Genomic DNA, 19,861 nt, shown 5'->3' with positions numbered 1-19,861 from the left:
GCTTCAGATATTTTTATTTTGTCTATTTATAATGATGATAATAAAATAATTATAATTTTGTTATGTTTATTTTTCCTTAATACATATTTCAAGAATAAAGAAAATTCAGGGTAAATAAATAATTAGAAAAAGTTTCACCCATAAAATACATCAATGCTTCTGATCTTGGGAATTTAGTTTCCATGTTTTTTTTCTCTTTGAGGTGTTCATTTCTACTTTAAGGGATAAGACATATCACATACACTGTAACACTGTATGACAATATAAGCTAATATTATACTGTTTCAGCATTCAAGAAGTCTTTTAACTTATGATAATTTATATTACTGTGATCATAAAATTATAGAACTTTATTCTAATTCCTAATCTCTACTCTTTTATTATGAAACCAACTTATATATTATTCCATTCATAAAAAGGATAATATGCATGTATTTCAGAAGAAATGTATTCAATATATTAATTATTAAAATATTTAAATATATATATATAGTTGAAAATTATGAATGCCAACCTATGATTTTTTCATTGAGTTAATTTTTTAAAGTAGTGTAAAATACACAGCAAAGTTCAGGAGAAGTTACAGAGATTTCTCATACATCCCCTCCCCCTGTATATGCATAACCTCCTGCTTTAGCAACACCTCCCACCAGAGTGGTACATTTGTTACATTTGATGAACATGCACTGATACCTCATCATTACCCAGTGTGCACAGTTTACATTACAGTTTGCTTGATGTTGTACATTCTGTGGATTTGGACAAATGTATGACATCTATGACTCCCATATTATATAAAGTATTGTCACTTTACTCTGTACTGTACCTTTCCTGTTTATCCCTCTCTCTCCAACTCCTGAAAACCACTGACTTTTTTTTTAAAACTATCACTACAGTTTTTCCTATTCCAGAATGCCATAGAGTTAGAATCACATGGTATATATAAGCTTTTCAGATTGGTTTAAATATACCTTTAGATTTCTCCATAGTTTTTCATGGATTGATAGCTCATTTCCTTTTAACAGTGAATGCTATTTCATTGTCCAGATGTACCACAGTTTATTTATCCATTCAGCTATTGAAAGCTAACCATTACTGCTTCCAAAATTTGTCAGCTGTCAATAAATCTGCTTTAAACATCCCTATGCAAGGTTTTGCATAGAGAAATGTTTTCAACCCCTCTACAGAATACTAATAAACATGCTTCCTGGATCACATGGTAAGAATAAATCTAGTTTTGTAAGAAATACCAGTCTTTTTTAAATGGCTTTACTGTCCTCATCAGCAGAAATGATAGTTCCTGTTATTCCACATCCTCTCCAGCATTGATATAATTAATGTTCTGGATTTAGGCTATTCTAATAGGTATATTGTGATATCTTATTTTGTTTTAATTTGCATTTCCTTGATGAAAATAATGTGGAGCATCTTTTCATATGCTTATTTGTCATTGGTATATCTTCTTAGATGAAGTGTTGGTTAAAGTCTTGGTCTGTTTTTTACTCAAGTCATTTGTCTTTTGTTAAGTTTTAAGAGGATTTAAAAAGAAAAATTTTGGATAACCATCTTTCATCAGATATGTCTTTGCAAATCTTTTTTCTAGTCTATGCTTGCTCTCTCATTCTCTTAATATTATCTTTGCAAATCAGTTTTATAATTTAATAAATTAGTTTATCAGTTATTCCTTTCATGGATTATGTTTTGTATAGTTTAGTGTTTCATTGTCAAGTCTGTGATCCATTTTGAGTCAATCTTGTGATAAGTGTAAGTTCCAGGTCTAGATTTTTTTCTATTTTTTTTTTTTTAACGTGTATATCTAGTCATTTCAGCACCACTTATGACTATCTTGGCTCCATTGTATTGTCTTGGCTCTAATCAATATACTTTACATTTGAAAATGAAAAACTAAATGGTTTTAAATAAAATATTACACATCATATTATTGTATGATAAAATGATACATTTGCTAGTTATTTTATTAATTTTTCCATGAATCTAGTATTTTATTGTATAAAAATGCCTATAACAGATGATATTTTAACTCAGTAAATTGTACCTCAAAGTCTGATTTTGGAATTGATTTAATGCTTAAAAAATAGGATATCTTTATTTTTCTGACACATCTCATTACAATTTTGGGTATATCTGCATTGTTTTTAATCCACAGAGCTTTTATGAAGTACTGTATAACATAATAGTATGCACATATACAATAAGAAAATAGTGTAAGAATAGCACAATAAAGTAAAATTTTAAAAATAAATATATTTTACACGCAGTAACTATGTAGTTCATTGTTAGAAAACTAGCGATGATTATTTTGAGGAGTTTTTTACATTAGCTTGATATTATATATTAATATATGTATATTATATATACATATATAAAATATACTATGGACAGAGGTTCGTGACAATGTACAGGAGACAGGGATCAAGACCATCCCCATGGAAAAGAAATGCAAAAAAAGCAAAATGGCTGTCTGAGGAGGCCTTACAAATGCTGGGAAAAGAAGAGAAGCAAAAAGCAAAGGAGAAAAGGAAAGATATTCCCATCTGAATGAAGAGTTCCAAAGAATATCAAGGAGAGATAAGAAAGCCTTCCTCAGCGATCAATGCAAAGAAATAGAGGAAAACAACAGAATGGGAAAGACTAGAGATCTCTTCAAGAAAATTAGAGATACCAAGGGAATATTTCATTTAAAGGTGGGCTCCATAAGGGACAGAAATGGTAGGGACATAACAGAGGCAGAAGATATTAAGAAGAGGTGGCAAGAATACACGGAAGAACTGTACAAAAAAGATCTTCACGACACAGATAATCACAATGGTGTGGTCACTCACCTAGAGCCAGACATCCTGGAGTGTGAAGTCAAGTGGGCCTTAGAAAGCATCACTACAAACAAAGCTAGTGGAGGTGATGGAATTCCAGTTGAGCTATTTCAAATCCTGAAAGATGATGCTGTGAAAGTGCTGCATTCAATATGCCAGCAAATCTGGAAAACTCAGCACTGGCCACAGAACTGGAAAAGGTCAGTTTTCATTCCAATCCCAAAGAAAGGCAATGCCAAAGAATGCTTGAACTACTGCACAATTGCACTTATATCACACGCTAGTAAAGTAATGATCAAAATTCTCCAAGCCAGGCTTCAGCAATACGTGAACCGTGAACTTCCCGATGTTCAAACTGGTTTTAGAAAAGGCAGAGGAACCAGAGATCAAATTGCCAATATCCGCTGGATCATCGAAAAAGCAAGTGAGTTCCAGAAAAACATCTATTTCTGCTTTATTGACTATGCCAAGGCCTTTGACTGTGTGGATCACAATAAAGTGTGGAAAATTCTGAAAGAGATGGGAATACCAGACCATCTGATCTGTCTCTTGAGAAACCTGTATGCAGGTCAGGAAGCAACAGCTAGAACTGGACATGGAACAACAGACTGGTTCCATATAAGAAAAGGAGTACATCAAGGCTGTATATTGTCACCCTGCTTATTTAACTTATATGCAGAGTACATCATGAGAAATGCTGGGCTGGAAGAAACACAAGCTGGAATCAGGATTGCTGGGAGAAATATCAATAACCTCAGATATGCAGATGACACCACCCTTATGGCAGAAAGCGAAAAAGAACTAAAGAGCCTCTTGATGAAAGTGAAAGAGGAGAGTGTAAAAGTCGACTTAAAGCTCAACATTCAGAAAACTAAGATCATGGCATCTTGTCCCATCACTTCATGGGAAATAGATGGGGAAACAGTGGACACAGTGTCAGACTATATTTTTGGGCTCCAAAATCACTGCAGATGGTGATTGCACTGATAAATTTAAAAGACGCTTACTCCATGGAAAGTAGGTTATGACCAACCTAGATAGCATATTGAAAAGCAGAGACATTACTTTGCCAACAAAGGTCCGTCTAGTCAAGGCTATGGTTTTTCCAGTGGTCATGTATGGATGTGAGAGTTGGACGGTGAAGAAAGCTGAGTGCCGAAGAATTGATGCTTTTGAACTGTGTTGTTGGAGAAGACTCTTGAGAGTCTCTTGGACTGCAAGGAGATCCAGCCAGTCCTTCCTAAAGGCGATCAGTCCTGGGTGTTCATTGGAAGGACTGATGTTGAAGCTGAAACTCCAATACTTTGGCCACCTCATGCGAAGAGTTGACTCATTGGAAAAGACCCTAATGCTAGGAAGAATTGAGGGCAGGAGGAGAAGGGGACGACAGAGGATGAGATGGCTGGATGGAATCACCGACTCAATGGACATGGGTTTGGGTAGACTCCGGAGTTAGTGATGGACAGAGAGGCCTGGCGTGCTGCAATTCATGGGGTCGCAAAGAGTCAGACGCAACTGAGCGGCTGAACTGTACTGATAATGTATAATTATATATTTTGATAGTTTTATTTCAAATGACAATTTTTTGTTTATAGTAACAGCTGATTTTAATTTAAATCATTATTTTGCTTAGGTATAAATCAGTTTTAGGTGAGAAAATAAGGATAATTATAATAAATTATGATGAAATAAGAAAATATAATATCTGTATTAATTTATATAATCAATTTATTAAACTAGCTTTTTTTAAAGCAAGTTATTTAGGAAGCAGTGAGTTCAGCCTGATTTAGGTACAAAACTTGATTCCTTTTTATGTTATTATTTATATCAGATATATCAGGGGCTTTGAGTAGAAACTAAAATGATAAGAAAATATAGAATCATAGATTTTAAATTTCCAATAAGGAATAAATGTAAATTTTTTTATTGATGTCTCCCAATAGTCAGAAAAGTATCAGAAAAAAAATTGTCAAGTCCAAGTCTGAGCAAAGTGATGAAAATATTTAAGTTTGGTACATCCTTTTTCTTCCCACATTTATCTTATCCACAAATACTAAATACAAGCACTTCCCTAGCCTTTCTGTGGTTTCCACAGCAGGGACCCACTCTCTTCCACCTTTATTAAAACCTATCATATATCATTCCCAGATTCTTCTCCCCTAATCAGAAATTATTGTTCTATGCACAATGTTTTTTTTTAGCTATATGTTATAAGAGCAGCTATAACTTCTTGATAAGAGCCCAATTTATTAGTTTTCCAAGAATATTTGCATTTTAGTAATGAGGAAAAAAACGCTCAGCCTAAATGAGTGAATAACTAATGGTGACAATGAAGACACAGAAGTAAAACCAGGGAGAAAAATATATTTCCATCACTCAAATATGAATTTTTCTCAAATTTTAGTTTTACAATTTAAATTTTATTTATTATTTATCTAATAATTTATTTAATTCAGTTTAAAAAAAATTAATTATCACTCAAAATATAAATTTCACCACCTAAAATATAAATAACAGGCTATATGAACTATCAAGTTTGATACCGGTCAGAAAGATTCTCTGGAGGAGGGCATGAAACTCCACTCCAGTATTCTCACCGGGAAAAACCCATGGACAGAGGAAACCTATTGGACTGTAGTCCATAGGATCACAAAGAGTTGAACATGACTGAAGTGACTTAGCACACACGCATATGAACCATAGGCTGTTAGGCTCTTAATGATATAGTGCATGTGTTCTCAGTCACTCAGTAATGTCCAACTCTGATATGGTAGAAATCTTCAATTTTAGGTGATTATATACAAACTTAATAAACACATTAGTGATTATATTCTGTTTTACAATCAATTTCCTAAAGTTTATATCTCACTATCCTATTTTATTTGTAAAAGTTAAATGTATCTTACCTACATTATTATTAAGAAGTGGTAGGACTAGTGGACCTTTTTATTTCATTTGTTTTTTTTTTTTTTTAACTTTTCCATTATAGTTCATTACAAGATATTGACTATTGTACATTATGGCTTGGCTTCCCTGGTGGCTCAGACGGTAAAGCATCTACCTGCAATGCGGGAGACCTAGGTCCGATCCCTGGGTTGGGAAGATCCCCTGGAGAAGGAAATGGTAACCCACTCCAATACTCTTGTCTGGAAAATCCCATGGATGGAGGAGCCTGGTAGGCTACAGTTCATGGAGTCACAAAAAGTTGGACACAACTGAGCGGCTTCACTTCACTTATTGACTATTGTCCCTGTGCTATACACTAGGCCGTGTAGTTCAGACACAGCTGCTTGCATCTGCAATCCCAAACTCCTAATTTATGCCTTCCCCCACTCCACTCACCCCTTTTGTAACTGTACGTTTGTTTTCTATGCCTGTGAGTCTGTTTCTGCTTTTTATTATATTTTAGATTCAACATACATGATATGATACGATATTTGTCTTTCTCTAACCTGCTCCACTCAGTATGATAATCTCTACGTCCATCCATGTTGCTGCAACTGGCATTGTTTAATTCTTTCTTATGACAGAATAATATCCCATAAATATATATTTATATATACCACATGTTCTTTATCCATTCATCTGTCAATAGGCACTTAGATTACTTCATATCTTAGCTATTGTAGATAGTGCTAGTATCATTTTGGATGGACGTTATCTTTTTGAATTCGAGTTTTCCCAGATGTGTGCCCAGGAGTGCAATTGTTGAAACAAATGGTAACTCTAGTTTCAGTTCTTTAAGAAACCTCCATACTGTTTTCCATAGTGGCTGCACCAATTTACATTCCTACCAGCAGTGTAGGGTGGTTCCTTTTTCTATTGAGGAATATTTTAAATAGCTTTCATACTAGGTGCTAAAAAGACAGTGGCACAACCTGCCCCTCTCACAGCCAGCACAGTAGTGTATGTTCTTAACTAAATTGTTAATTCTATGTGTACACACATACACACACACACACACACATATATGTGTGTGTGTGTATGTGTGTATACATAGATCAGTTCAGTCACTCAGTCGTGTCTGACTCTTTGTGACTCCATGGACTGCAGCATGCCAGGCTTCCTAGTCCATCACCAACTCCTGGAGCTTATTCATACTCATGTCCATCAAGTCGGTATACACACATACAGAGGTTCATAAGAGAGCTTTTTACAAAGGTAAATGTTCAATTTGGGCCTGTATGAAATGGTGGGGTATAAGTTGTTCAGTACAAACTTCACAAAGGACCTTGTCATATATGTGAATCATGTGTGTTTATCAGTGTATTAGGGACAAGAATGAGGGAAAACATGAATGAAGAATAAAAGCATGGAATTAATATATGACATGCAGAACTAAATATGTATCTAATACAGTAATAAATACACTTCAGAAATTATGAAGAATCTTTTGTAATCATATTGATTCATATCAGATTCAGGCAATGCATATGTGAAGTTAAATAGAACGATCTAAAGACCTGGACTGAGGACAATTAGTAAAGAGCCCTCTTTCATTCACAAAAATAGACTTTATTTTCATTCAGAATTACTTAACAATTAAGCCAACGTATTTTGGTTGTTCATCAGGTAGACTTGTAAACTTTTTGCTCTTAGCAGTTTGTAAGTTGGTAAATGTGAAGACAACAGGAAGAATCACTGAGTTCAATTTTTTCTCAAAATTTATTGTATTTCAAATAATTCTAGTCATCCTTTAAGATGAGTAGAACATTTTGAATAAAAGACTTAGAGACTAATGACTTGATTATGGGAAGGTATTTGATTTATTTCATTTAATACCATTATGTATATGATATAAAAATAAATCACATTTTCTATATGACAAATTCTCAAATGCAGTCTATTTGAATTCATAATAATGCCATGATTAGAGCATGAATAGCAAGTAATATAAATAATACATACCAGAAAATTGATAGCAGATACTGTGACTTGCCTGTATCCAAATGCTAGAAAGCAGAAAAAGATAAACAACACTCATTTTTTGGATTTATATATTGTAGACATAATTCAGGCAAGGTTTATTGACTATCACTACCCTCTAAATCGAAAGCACTGTGTGATATGTAATTGACCTTTTGGAATGATACTTTTGCAATCTACAAAGATGGTAATATTCTTGCTTTCTACATACACTTTTCTTCTAGTGACTTAATGATATTTAGAATATAAATGGAGTCTATTCATAATTTTTATTATTAAACTTTTTTAAAGCAGATTTGATCTATCTTGTTTTTCACTAATTTTTAATGAATTAATTTAGTTTTATTTTTGGATGCATTGAGTCCTCTTTCCTGTGCACAGGCTTCTCTCTAGCTGTAGTGTGGGGACTTGTTGTGGTGGCTTCTCTTGTTGCAGAGCACAGGCTCTGGGCACAGTGGCTTCAGCAGTTGTGGCTTCAGGGCTCTAGAGCACAGGATCAGTCATTGTGATGCACAGGCTTTGTTGCTTTGCAGCATATGGAATCTTCCCAGACCAGAGATTGACTAGTGTCCCCTGCACGGCAAGGTGGATTCTTAAGCACTGGACCACTTGGGAAGCCACTTGTTTGTCACTGTAAAAGTACATTAGTATGACCTAGTATGTAAATGAAATCAATAATATCTCTTTTTAATGTTCAACAATAAAAAGAAAAATGCTAATAATAATAATTTTTCATGTCAATGTATGGCAAAAACCACTACAATATTGTGAAGTAATTAGCCTCCAATTAAAATACATAAATTAAATTAAAAAATAATTTTTATTTTTGCATTGATGTTTTGCAACAGGCAGTATTTTACGTGTTTTATATATTTTCAACATAAAAGCAAATACATGGAGCAAATATTATTTTTCTCACCATTTGGTAAAATATATATACATATGTATATTTTACATAATTTGTCAAATCTTGAAGAGTAATGGACAAAATGGAATTTGAAGCAGAGTTCTAAATTCACCTTGTTTATACTGGAGAAGTTGGAATATAGAAAATAATGAAAATGGAGTTTTCTAATAAGTTCATTATCTATATTAATAGTTGCATTTCTTCTAGTTTTATGTATTGGGTTGGCCAAAAAAAAAATCCATTCATATTTTCCTGTAACATCTTATGGAAAAATTGGAAACTAATTTTTGGCCAACCCAATAAATTGTATTTTTGTAAACACATCTAAAATACACATTAGTGTAATTACTTATTTTGAATCTTGAATTTTTTAACATGAGAATATATTTAAAGACTATTCTGATATTATAAACATTCATTGTCAAAGGTATGATAGAAATTGCATCATATTGTATAATGTGGTTCATAAAATTTAATATGAATATTATATATTTATTAATATAATGTAATTATATTAAATATATTCTAAATATTGCATAGGTGGACCTATGCAATATTTAATTTAAGAGATAAAAGGAGAGATTTGTTGTAATCAGGGAGATCAGGGAGGACTTTCAATACATAACTGAACTTTTATCTAAAACGTGAATAGATATTAACACATAGAAGAGAGGGGTTCAGAACCATTCATGCATCAAGACTGTGAAGATATGCTTTGTTTTCATTTTTTTGTTTTGTTTTCATTTTTAGTGAGAATAAATGTTGATGTGATAAAAAGGTATTGGACCAAAGAGTGTAATTTTAAAATATTTTTGTATTTATTTCCCAAAATAAGTTACAGATAATATAATTTGAAAAAAACTTTCCAGAAAAAATATTAGATACCATTAAAACTGTCTATAATGTTTTTATAATTTATATAATATTTCACATTTAGATCAGCAAAACGTAGGTCAGTTTTTCTTGAGTGCTTCTGAGACTAAACATTTTTATATATTAAGCTTCCTGTACATATGCATTCTGGTTTGTAGTTAATAGAATGTTCTTGCCATCGGGCAGTTCAATTATGATAATATATTTTTCTTATTTATTTCAATTATTGTTCAAGTATGTAAAATGATCTTCCTAATGGTATATGTGTTGGAAATACATACCAATAAATTGCTTTTCATTTAAGTTAATGTATGTAAATGTGCAGATGCTATTTATTTTATGCAGTCAAATCTATTGAGAATAAGGCTATAAAAATGTGGAACAATTTTTACAAAGAATATAGAAAGAGGTTTAAAAAATAATTGATACAACGGCCAAAGAACAATAATTTAAATTATAACAACATGAAAATAACAGAAAATTTTAATATCATGTATGTAGTAAATAAAAAATATCCTGAACTAAACACTTGAGTATGTACTGGGTGGTTCAAAAAGTTCCTTCACATTTTTAAGTTAAAAATAAAAGACACATTTTTCATTTTCACCAAGAACTTTACTGAACATCATATTCACCATTTTGTTCCACTACCTTCTGCTATTTTTCAAGAAACTTCATAATCCCATCTTCCCAAACCTTTTTATTTTCTTGAGCAAAGAACTATTCCAGGTGCCTTTTACAGCCTTACAGGGAATTGAACTTTTTTGCATTAAGAGAATCTGTAAAGGTCGAAATAAATGGACACCCAGAGGTACAACGTCTGGTGAATATGGCAGAGATAAAGCTTTAACAGTTTTTGCCTAGTCATCAAAGAAACATGCAGTCTTCTGTTATCCTGATGGAAGATTATGCATTTTCTATTGACTAATTCTGGACACTTTTCGTCAAGTGCTGCTTTCAGTCGGTCTAATTGGGAGGAATACTTTTTAGAATTAATCATTTGGTTTTTCAGAAGGAGTTCATAATAGAACCTTTCAATCCCACCATATACATGGCATCACATCCTTTGGATGAAGACCAAACTTTGGTGTGGCTGGTGGTGGTTCCTTTTGCTTGTCCCATAGTCACTTCTGTACCACATGGTTGCAGAGTATCCACATTTCATTGCCTGTCACAGTTTGTTTTAAAAATGGAATGTTTCTCTATATGTTTAAATAAAGAATCACATGTGGAAGTGTAGTCAAGAAGATTTTTTTCCTCTTAACTTCTGTAGAATACAAACATCAAAGTGATTAACATAACCAAGTTGGTACAAATGATTTTCAGCACTCTATTTGGATATATTGAGTGTATCAGCTATCTCCCACTGATTTTTTCAGTTAGCATCTCAATTTGATGACTGTCAACTGCAACTGGTCTACCCAACCATGGAGCATCATCCAGCAGGAAATCTCCAGCACAAAACTTTGCAAACCATTTTTGAAACATTTGATCAGACACAGTACCTTCTCTATACATGGTGTAAATCTATTTTTGTGTTTTAGTTGTGTTTTTACCTTTCTTGAAATAATAACACAAAAGGTGCCAAAAATGTCGCATTTTGTGTTCCATCTTCAATATGAAAAGGCTACATAAAAATTCACCAATTTCTATAAGTATTTTTTTTTTTAAACTGCACACTGTAATGGCAGGTGTCATAATAAAATCTAACAGAATTGTTTTGAATGAAGTTAAAGACAACTAAGCAGACTGCAGCTATCTTATGGGAAAAAATAAATGAACTTTTTGGCCAGCCTAATGTCAAAAGAACATATATAAAGTGAGAGCACAGAAAAATATGATGCAAAAATTAGACACATATAAAAATACAATCATTGTTTCTTTTTTATAATTGTGAGGGTTAAATGAAAGATTACATTACATTGTAAGCATTCAGGTTTTAAAGAAAATTTTCAATGGAAATAATACAAAAATTGGCTCAAATCTTCTGCAACCCTTAAATACCTGAACTTAATATAACACACAGTTTGATTACAATGTTTTAATATAAAATAACTTCTAACTTGTTTAATTAGTATGCTTTTTTATTTTCATTAAGTATGAATATTTAATAAGATTATAAATACTTGGCTGAAACATTTTTGATTTGTATCTTTACTCTTTTTGTCATAGTCTTTTCTATAATGTTAGTATTTTTGCTTTTAGATTCAATACTGATTTAGGAATGGATTTTTAATTATCTAGTTTTAAAATTCTTGTTTGAAAAGTTTTTGTGCTTGTCTGTGTTTTCAGATTTAGTTCATCTCATTTAAAGATAATGTAATTTGTACCACTTTTTTTTTTTCAAATTCCATATATAAGCCTATTTACAAACCAGAAATAGAGTCACAGAGTAGAAAACATACTTATGGTTACAAAAGGGCAAAGTGGGAGAGGGACAAATTGGGAGACTGGGGTTAACATATACACAATTCAGCTGGTGAAGAATCTTCGTGCAATGCAGGGGACACCAGTTCGATTCCTGGATCAGGAAGATCTGCTGTAGAAAGGCTACCCACTCCAGTATTCCTGGGCTTCCCTGGTGGCTTATATGGTAAAGAATCCACCTGCAATGTGGGAGACCTGGATTTGATCCATGGATTAGGAAGATCTGGAGAAGGGAATGGCTACTCACTCCAGAACCTTGCCTGGAGAATTCCATGGAGAGGAGCTTGGCAGGCTACAGTACATGGGGTCCCAAGGAGAGACTTTCACTTCACTTCATGTATAAAATAGGGGCTTCCCTAGTGGCTCAAGGGTAAAGAATCTTCCTGCAATGAAGGAAACCCAGGTTTGATCCCTGGTTTGGAAAAATACCCTGGAGGAGGGCATGGCAACCCATTCCAGTATTCTTGCCTGGAGAGTTCCATGGACAGAGGATCCTGGAGCGCTACAGTCCATAGGGTCACACAGAGTCTAACACAACTGAAGTGACTAAGCAACGGCAGCATATATAAAAGAGATAATAAGAACCTCCTGTATAGCACAGGAAATTCTATTCAATATACTCTAATGACCTTTATGGGGATAGAATCTGAAAAGGAGTGGATATATGTGTATGTATAACTGATTCAATTTGCCTTAGAGCAGAAACTAACACAATTTTGTAAATCACTATACTCCAATAAAAAATAAATTAAAAAAATAGATAGTGTAGAGTAGTCCTACTTTGGAGGAACAGCATTGGGTTTTCCCTGTGGCTCAGCTGGTAGAGAATCTCTCTGCAATGCGGGAGACTTGGGTTTGATCCCTCGGTTAGGAAGATCCCCTGGAAAAGGGAGAGGCTACCCACTCCAGTATTCTGAGCTAGAGAATTCCATTGACTGTATATACCATGGGATTGCAAAGAGTCAGACACGACTGAGTGACTTTTTCATTCATTTCATTTTCAATGTAGAATCAAAAAGTTTAACCTTAAATTCTAAGCAAACATTATAAAAGGGAAAGAATCACTCTTTAAAAATCTTTGGCAGAGATAATGAATGCAGGGTAGATATTTTTGTAGCATTAAAGCAGAAAAGTGAAATTCTGAGGAAAAAATTAAATGTAACAAATGTCATAATCATATCTCAAAGTTAGATCTGCTGGATCCCATTATTAGGCTGCAATGTGGGCTAATTATCCTAGGACACATTCCTAGGGTTGGGAAGATCCCCTGGAGAAGGGAAAGGCTACCTACTCCAGTATTCTGGCCTGGAGAATTCCATCAACATGAGCTAATTATTGTAGGCCCCCACCACTATTGCTATAGGTTTAATGGTGCCCCCTAATAGTTAGATGTTGAAGCCATAAGTTTTAATAAAATTGTATTTAGAGATGGAACTTTGGGGAATTAAGTTGGGATGAGGTCATGAGAATAGGACCCTTGTGATTGGACTAGTGTCTTTGAGAGATGCCAGAGAGCTTGCTTTTGCTCTCCACCACGTGAGCAGTCAATGATAAGGGAGGCATCGGCAAGTCAGGAAGAGAGTCCCCACTAGAGAACCCCACCTGCCAGCACCTTGATCTTGGACTTTCCAGACTGAATATTTGTGAGAAATAATTCCTCTGGTTCAAGCCAGTCTGTGGTATTCTGTTAGAGCAGTCAATGCACACGAAGAAGCTATCAATTTAAGAAATTGAAGCTTTTCTCAGTTCAGTTCAGACACTCAGTCATGTCCGACACTTTGTGACTTCATGGAATGTAGCACCCCAGGCCTCCCTGTCCATCACCAACTCCCAGCACTTGCTCAAACTCATGGTCATTGAGTCGGTGATGCCATCCAACCATCTCATCCTCTGTCATCCCCTTCTCCTGCTTTCAATCTTTCCCAGCACCTGGACCTTTTCCAGTGAGTCCATTCTTGGCATCAGGTGGCCAAAGGATTGGAATTTCAGCTTCAGCATCAGTCCTTCCAATGAATATTCAGGACTGATTTCCTTTATGATGGACTGGTTGTATCTCATTGCAGTCCAAGGAACTCTCAAGAGTCTTCCCAACACCACAGTTCAAAAGCATCAATTCTTCAGTGCTCAGCTTTCTTTACAGTCCAACCCACACATCCATACATGACTACTGGAAAAAACATAGCTTTGAATAGACAGATCTTTGTTGGCATGATAATGTCTCCGCTTTTTAATGTATTGTTTAAGTTGCTCATAGCTTTTCTTCCAAGGTGCAAGCGTTCTTTAATGTCATGGCTACAATCACCATCTGCAGTGATTTTGGAGCCCAAGAAAATAAAATCTGTCACTGTTTCCATTCTTTCCCAATCTGTTTGCCATGAATGATGTGACCAGATGCAATGATCTTAGTTTTTTGAATGTTGAGTTTTAAACCAGCTTTTTCACTCTCCTCTTTCACTTTTATCAAGAGCTCCTTAGTTCGTCTTCACTTTCTGCCATAAGGGTGGTGTTATCTGCATATCTGAGGTTACTGATATTTCAAATCCTGGCAGTCTTGATTCGAGCTTGTGCGTCAGAAAGCCTGGCATTTCTCGTGATGTACTCTATAATTTAAATAAGCAAGGTGACAATATACAGCCTTGACATATTCTTCTCCCAATTTGGAACCACTCCATTGTTCCATGTCCAGTTCTAACTGTTGCTTCCTGACCTGCATACAGATTTCTCAAGAGGCAGGTCAGGTGGTCTGGTATTTATTCCCATCTCTTTAAGAATTTTCCAGTTTTCTGTGATCCACACAGTTAAAGGCTTTGGCATAGTCAGTAAAGCAGAAATAGATGTTTTCCTGGAACTCTCTTTCTTTTTCTATGATCCAATGGATGTTGACAATTTGATCTCTGGTTCCTTTGCATTTTCCAAATCCAGCTTGAACATCTGGAAGTTCTCAGTTCATGTACTGTTGAAACCTGGCTTGGAAAAAAATTAGTATTACTTTGCTAGCATGTGAATGAGTGCAATTGTGCGGTAGTTTGAACATTATTTGATATTGCCTTTCTTTGGAACTGGAATGAAAACTGAACTTTCCCAGTCCTGTGGCTATGGCTGAGTTTTCCAAATTTGCTGCCATATTAAGTGTACCACTTTCACAGAATCATCTTTTAGGATTTGAAATAGCTCAGTGGGAATTGCATCACCTCTACTGACTTTATTCGTAGTGATGTTTCCTAAGGCTCACTTGACTTCGGACTTCATGATGTCTGGCTCTAGGTGTATGATCACACCATCGTGGTTATCTTGGTCATGAAGATCTATTTTGTATAATTCTTCTGTGTATTCTTGCCACTTTCCCTTGATATCTTCTGCTTCTCTTAGGCCCATACCATTTCTGTCCTTTATTGAGCCCATCTTTGCATGAAATGTTCCTTTGGTATCTCTACTTTTCTTGAAGAGATCTCTAGTCTTCCCTGTTCTGTTTTTTCCTCTATTTCTTTGCATTGATCACTGAGGAAGGCTTTCTTATCTCTTCTTACTATTCTTTGGAACTCTGCATTCAAATGTGTATATATTTCCTTTCCTCCTTTGCCTTTAGCTTCTCTTCTTTTCTCAGCTATTTGTAAGGCCTCCTCAGACAACCATTTATCATTTATTTTTCATGGGGATGATCTTTATCACTGCCTCCTATACAATGTCATGAACCTCTGTCCATAGCTCTTCAGGCACTCTGTCTATCAAATCTAATCCCTTGAATCTATTTGTCACTTCCACTGCACAATCATAAGGGATTTGATTTAGGTCATACCTGAATTGTCTAGTGGTTTTCCCTACTTTCTTCAATTTAAGTCTGAATGTGGCAATAAGGAGTTCATGATCTGAGCCACAGTCAGTTCCCTGTCTTGTTTTTGCTGTCTGTATAGAGCCTCTCCATCTTTGGCTGCAAATAATATAATCAGTCTGACTTCAGTATTGACCATCTGTTGATGTCCATGCGTAGAGCTGTCTCTTGTTGGAAAAGGGTATTTGCTATGAACAGTACATTCTGTTGGCAAAACAGCCTTGGCTCTGCTCATTTTGTACTCCAAGGCCAAACTTGCCTGTTGCTTCAGGTATCTCTTGACTTCCTGCTTTTGCATTCCAGTCCCCTATAATGAAAAGGACATCTTTTTTTGGTGTTCATTCTAGAAATTCTTGTATGTCCTCGTAGAACCGTTCACCTTCAGCTTCTTTGGCATTAGTGGTTGAAGCATATATTTGGATTACTGTGATTTTGAATGGTTTGCCTTGGAATCGAACAGAGATCATTCTGTTAATTTTGAGATTGTACCCAAGTACTGGGTTTAGGGCTCTTTTGTTGACTATGAGGGCTACTTCTTTTCTTCTAAGGGATTCCTGCCCACAATATTATATATAATGGTCATCTGAGTTAAATTCACCCATTCCAGTCCGTTTTAGTTCACTAATTGCTAAGATGTCAATGTTCACTCTTGCTATCTCCTGGAAGTGGTTGACCACTTCCAATTTACCTTCATTCATGGACCTAAAATTCCAGGTTCCTATGCAATATTGATCTTTACAGCATCGGACTTTACTTTCATCACCAATCACCTCGAAAACTGGGTGTTGTGTTCACCTTGGTTCTGTCTCTTCATTGTTTGTTGAGTTATTTCTCAACTCTTTTCCAGTAGCATATTGGGCACCTACCGACCTGGGGAGTTCATCTTTCAGTGTCATATATTTTTGCTTTAAGCTTCTCCTACTTAGATCAAATTTAAGATCAAGTTGATGTGATTTTTTTTTTTTTCCAGAAAATGTCTATCCAGAATATATTGGTTTGGCCTATTAGGAGCTGACTAGCCTTTTGCTCAGATTACTGCTTTCTGTGCCAAAGTGCCGATTCTGTTCCAGTTATTTGCTGGTTGTAAGTGAACTGAATAAGCGATGTGCAGTACCAACCACCTCAGATGTCACTGATCATGATGTGCATCTGTTAGTTATAGAGTGATATGTAGACTGAGAGCTAGCTGGAAAGGTTGTACTTTGTGAAACTGCAATTCACATATGTGGTAACTGAAATCTGAAGTGTGGATTTAGGGGCTGGTATTATTTGCTGAACTATAAGAACTGAAATACATGCATATCAGAGCCATGCAAAGCATGCAGTGCCTATACATGATATTCACTCTCCACTTGGCATAGGTATTTTAATGCTCTATATATCTTCACAGAATTGGAATCCTACTTACATCATATTTATTATAGAGTCTTAAGCATGGTAACATTAAGCTTTTAGCACCTTAATTTCCCAGTGTATAATGAGGAATATTAACAGTTACATAATGATATTTTTTCTCATTTAAAATTTTTTTAACTTTTAAATTGGAGGATAATTAGTTTACAATGTTGTGTCGTTTTATACCATACATCAACGTGAATCAGCCATAATTTTATATATATATACACTCCCCTTCCTCTTGAGTCTCCCTTATCCTCAAATGTTGTTTCTAATTACAAAACAAATAACAATTTTACGGTTCTTGGCAAATAATAAATTTTCCATAAGTATTCTGCACATATTAAGCACAGTTAACCTCTATTATTTTGCATCATATATATGAATGCAGCAATTTCATAGGCTCCTTTTCTTAAATACCATGAATCAAAAATATCTTTTTTTTTTTTCCTGTTCATGGAAAGTACATTTTCAGATAAAACATTTTAAAATATCAGAGTTTTGTGAGATCAAGATCGGGGAATTTTTTTCTTTTCATATTCATAGTTCATTGGTTAGTATTTTGTTGTTCAGCCGATGAGTCACGTCTGGCTCTTTGCGACTGCAAGGACTGCAGCACACCAGCCTCCCTGTCCTTCACCATCTCCTGGAGCCTGCTCAAACTCATGTCCATTCAATCAGAGATGCCATCCAACTATCTCATCCTCTGTCATCCCCTTTCTGCCTTCAATCGTTCCCAGCATCAGGGTCTTTTCTGATGTGTCAGCTCTTCGCATCAAGTGGTTAAAGTATTGGAGCTTCAGCTTCATCATTAGTCCTTCCAATGAATATTCAGTGTTGATTTCCTCTAGAATTAACTAGTTTGATCTCCTTGCTGTTCAAGGGACTCTCAAGAGTCTTCTTCAACACCACAGTTCAAAAGCATCAATTCTTTGGCATTCAGCCTTCTTAAAGGTACGACTCTCACATCGACACATGACTACTGGGAAAACCATAGCCTTGACTAGATGGACCTTTGTCACCAAAGTAATGTCTCTGTTTTTTAAATGCTCTAGATTGCTCATAGCTTTTCTTCCAAGAAACAAGAGTCTTTCAATTTCATGGCTGTGGTCACCAGTGACAGTGATTTTGGAACCCAAAGATAAAGTCTGTCACTGTTTCCCCTGTTTCCTCATGTATTTGTCTTGAAGAAATGCGACCGGATGCCATGATCTTAGTTTTTTGAATGTTGAGTTTTAAGCCAGGTTTTTCACTCTCTTCTTTCACTTTTATGAAGGGGCTTTTTACCTCCTTTTTGCCATGAGGGTGGTGTCATCTGCATATCTGAGGTTATTGATATTTTAAATACTGGCAATCTTGATTCCAGTTTGTGCTTCATCCAGCCAGCATTTTGCATGATGTACACTGCATAGAAGTTAAATAAGCAGGGTGAAAATATACAGTCTTGCCGTATTCCTTTCCCAATTTTGAACCAGTCAATTGTTACATGTCCAGGTCTAATGGTTGCTTCTTGACCTGCATACAGATTTCTCAGGAGGCAGATGAGGTGGTCTGGTATTCCCATCTCTTTACGAAGAGTTAAATTTCTGAACACTGAAATCATTTGCTCTGATGGGTGAAGCAGATTTGCTGAATTTTGGCAAAAACTCAGAATAATGTAATTCACTGTGCCACTACTTCAAGTAAGGATATTAACTTAACATCTTTAAGGTTTATATTGTTTTATAAAACCTAAAATAAAGCTTGACTACATCATTTATACTCATTTATTTTCAAACTTATAAGGTAGAAAATGACCACAAAAAATAACCCTCAATTAAGTGCGAAACATCACACATAATACTATGTGTATTATAATACATAATATATAATACTATGTGTATTATAATACATAAATAGTTAACAATACAAAGGCTCTGCTATGAGTGCCTTTTGGACTGCAGGAAAAGATGAAGAAAGGTCCACTGAAGATTTAAAAAATGGAACTCTTTGATCAGGACAAGTATGTCTCCCCCAAGAATAGGAAATAAGGGTTTAGGTTTTGTTCCAGTGTGCATTGCACTAAGTTGGTTCGTCTGCATCAAAGGACAAGACATTTAATAAAGTTATGGGAATCAATATGTCACAGGGGGAAAAAAAGCCTTTATTTTTCTTTTTGAATTATATTTTTTAAAAATAACAATTGTTTATTTAAAAACTCCTGACAGTTTATTGTACATAATTATGTGATTATGTGGAATTTTTTTTTCATCTTTACCCTTTCATTTTACTCTCTGTCATTTTTGAGATTTATAATCAACATATTTTTTGCTACAGTTTCTATGGAGAGAAAATAAATCAAAATGTGTCAGTCAAATTTGATCTTCTAATCCTACATAGAAATTTAATGGAGTACGTGTGAAAGCAATTTAAAATTGATATTTTTTCATTATTTTCTTACTCCTTTATGTGTGCCATGTCATGGATCATTTCTGTGTAGTTTAGAACAGAGTTTTGATGTTGGCAATTTAATAGAGGAATAGTTAAGAAGAAATTCTACATACATGGTGGTGTATACCGTGGATGATTAATGTAGTAGGCAATCCAAGAAGTGAATCCCCAATAAAAGGCACAACTCTACAAATAAAACAAAATAAAAGTTAAGGAATATATATACATATAACATAATTTGAA

General features: G+C 34.7%; 1 protein-coding gene across 2 annotated transcripts in view; it reads right to left on the bottom strand.

Moving 5' to 3' along the window:
* TECRL (trans-2,3-enoyl-CoA reductase like) overlaps window positions 1–19,861 on the bottom strand; it is a 120,233-nt gene that overhangs the window by 18,847 nt on the left and 81,525 nt on the right. For both annotated transcript variants that reach the window (XM_081505996.1, XM_081505910.1), the window contains exons 7-8: window positions 19,732–19,804; window positions 7,740–7,783 (exon numbers count right to left, since the gene is read on the bottom strand). In XM_081505996.1, the coding sequence (XP_081362122.1) occupies window positions 7,740–7,783; window positions 19,732–19,804 (117 nt within the window). The remainder of the gene's footprint in view (window positions 1–7,739; window positions 7,784–19,731; window positions 19,805–19,861) is intronic.

This window comes from Giraffa tippelskirchi, chromosome 1, assembly GCF_054371585.1.
Source record: "Giraffa tippelskirchi isolate mGirTip1 chromosome 1, T2T-mGirTip1v1.2.pri, whole genome shotgun sequence".
NCBI classification, from domain to species: domain Eukaryota; kingdom Metazoa; phylum Chordata; class Mammalia; order Artiodactyla; family Giraffidae; genus Giraffa; species Giraffa tippelskirchi.
The sequence above is the reverse complement of the archived record's forward strand: the minus strand, read 5'-3'. Positions and strand labels throughout refer to the sequence as shown.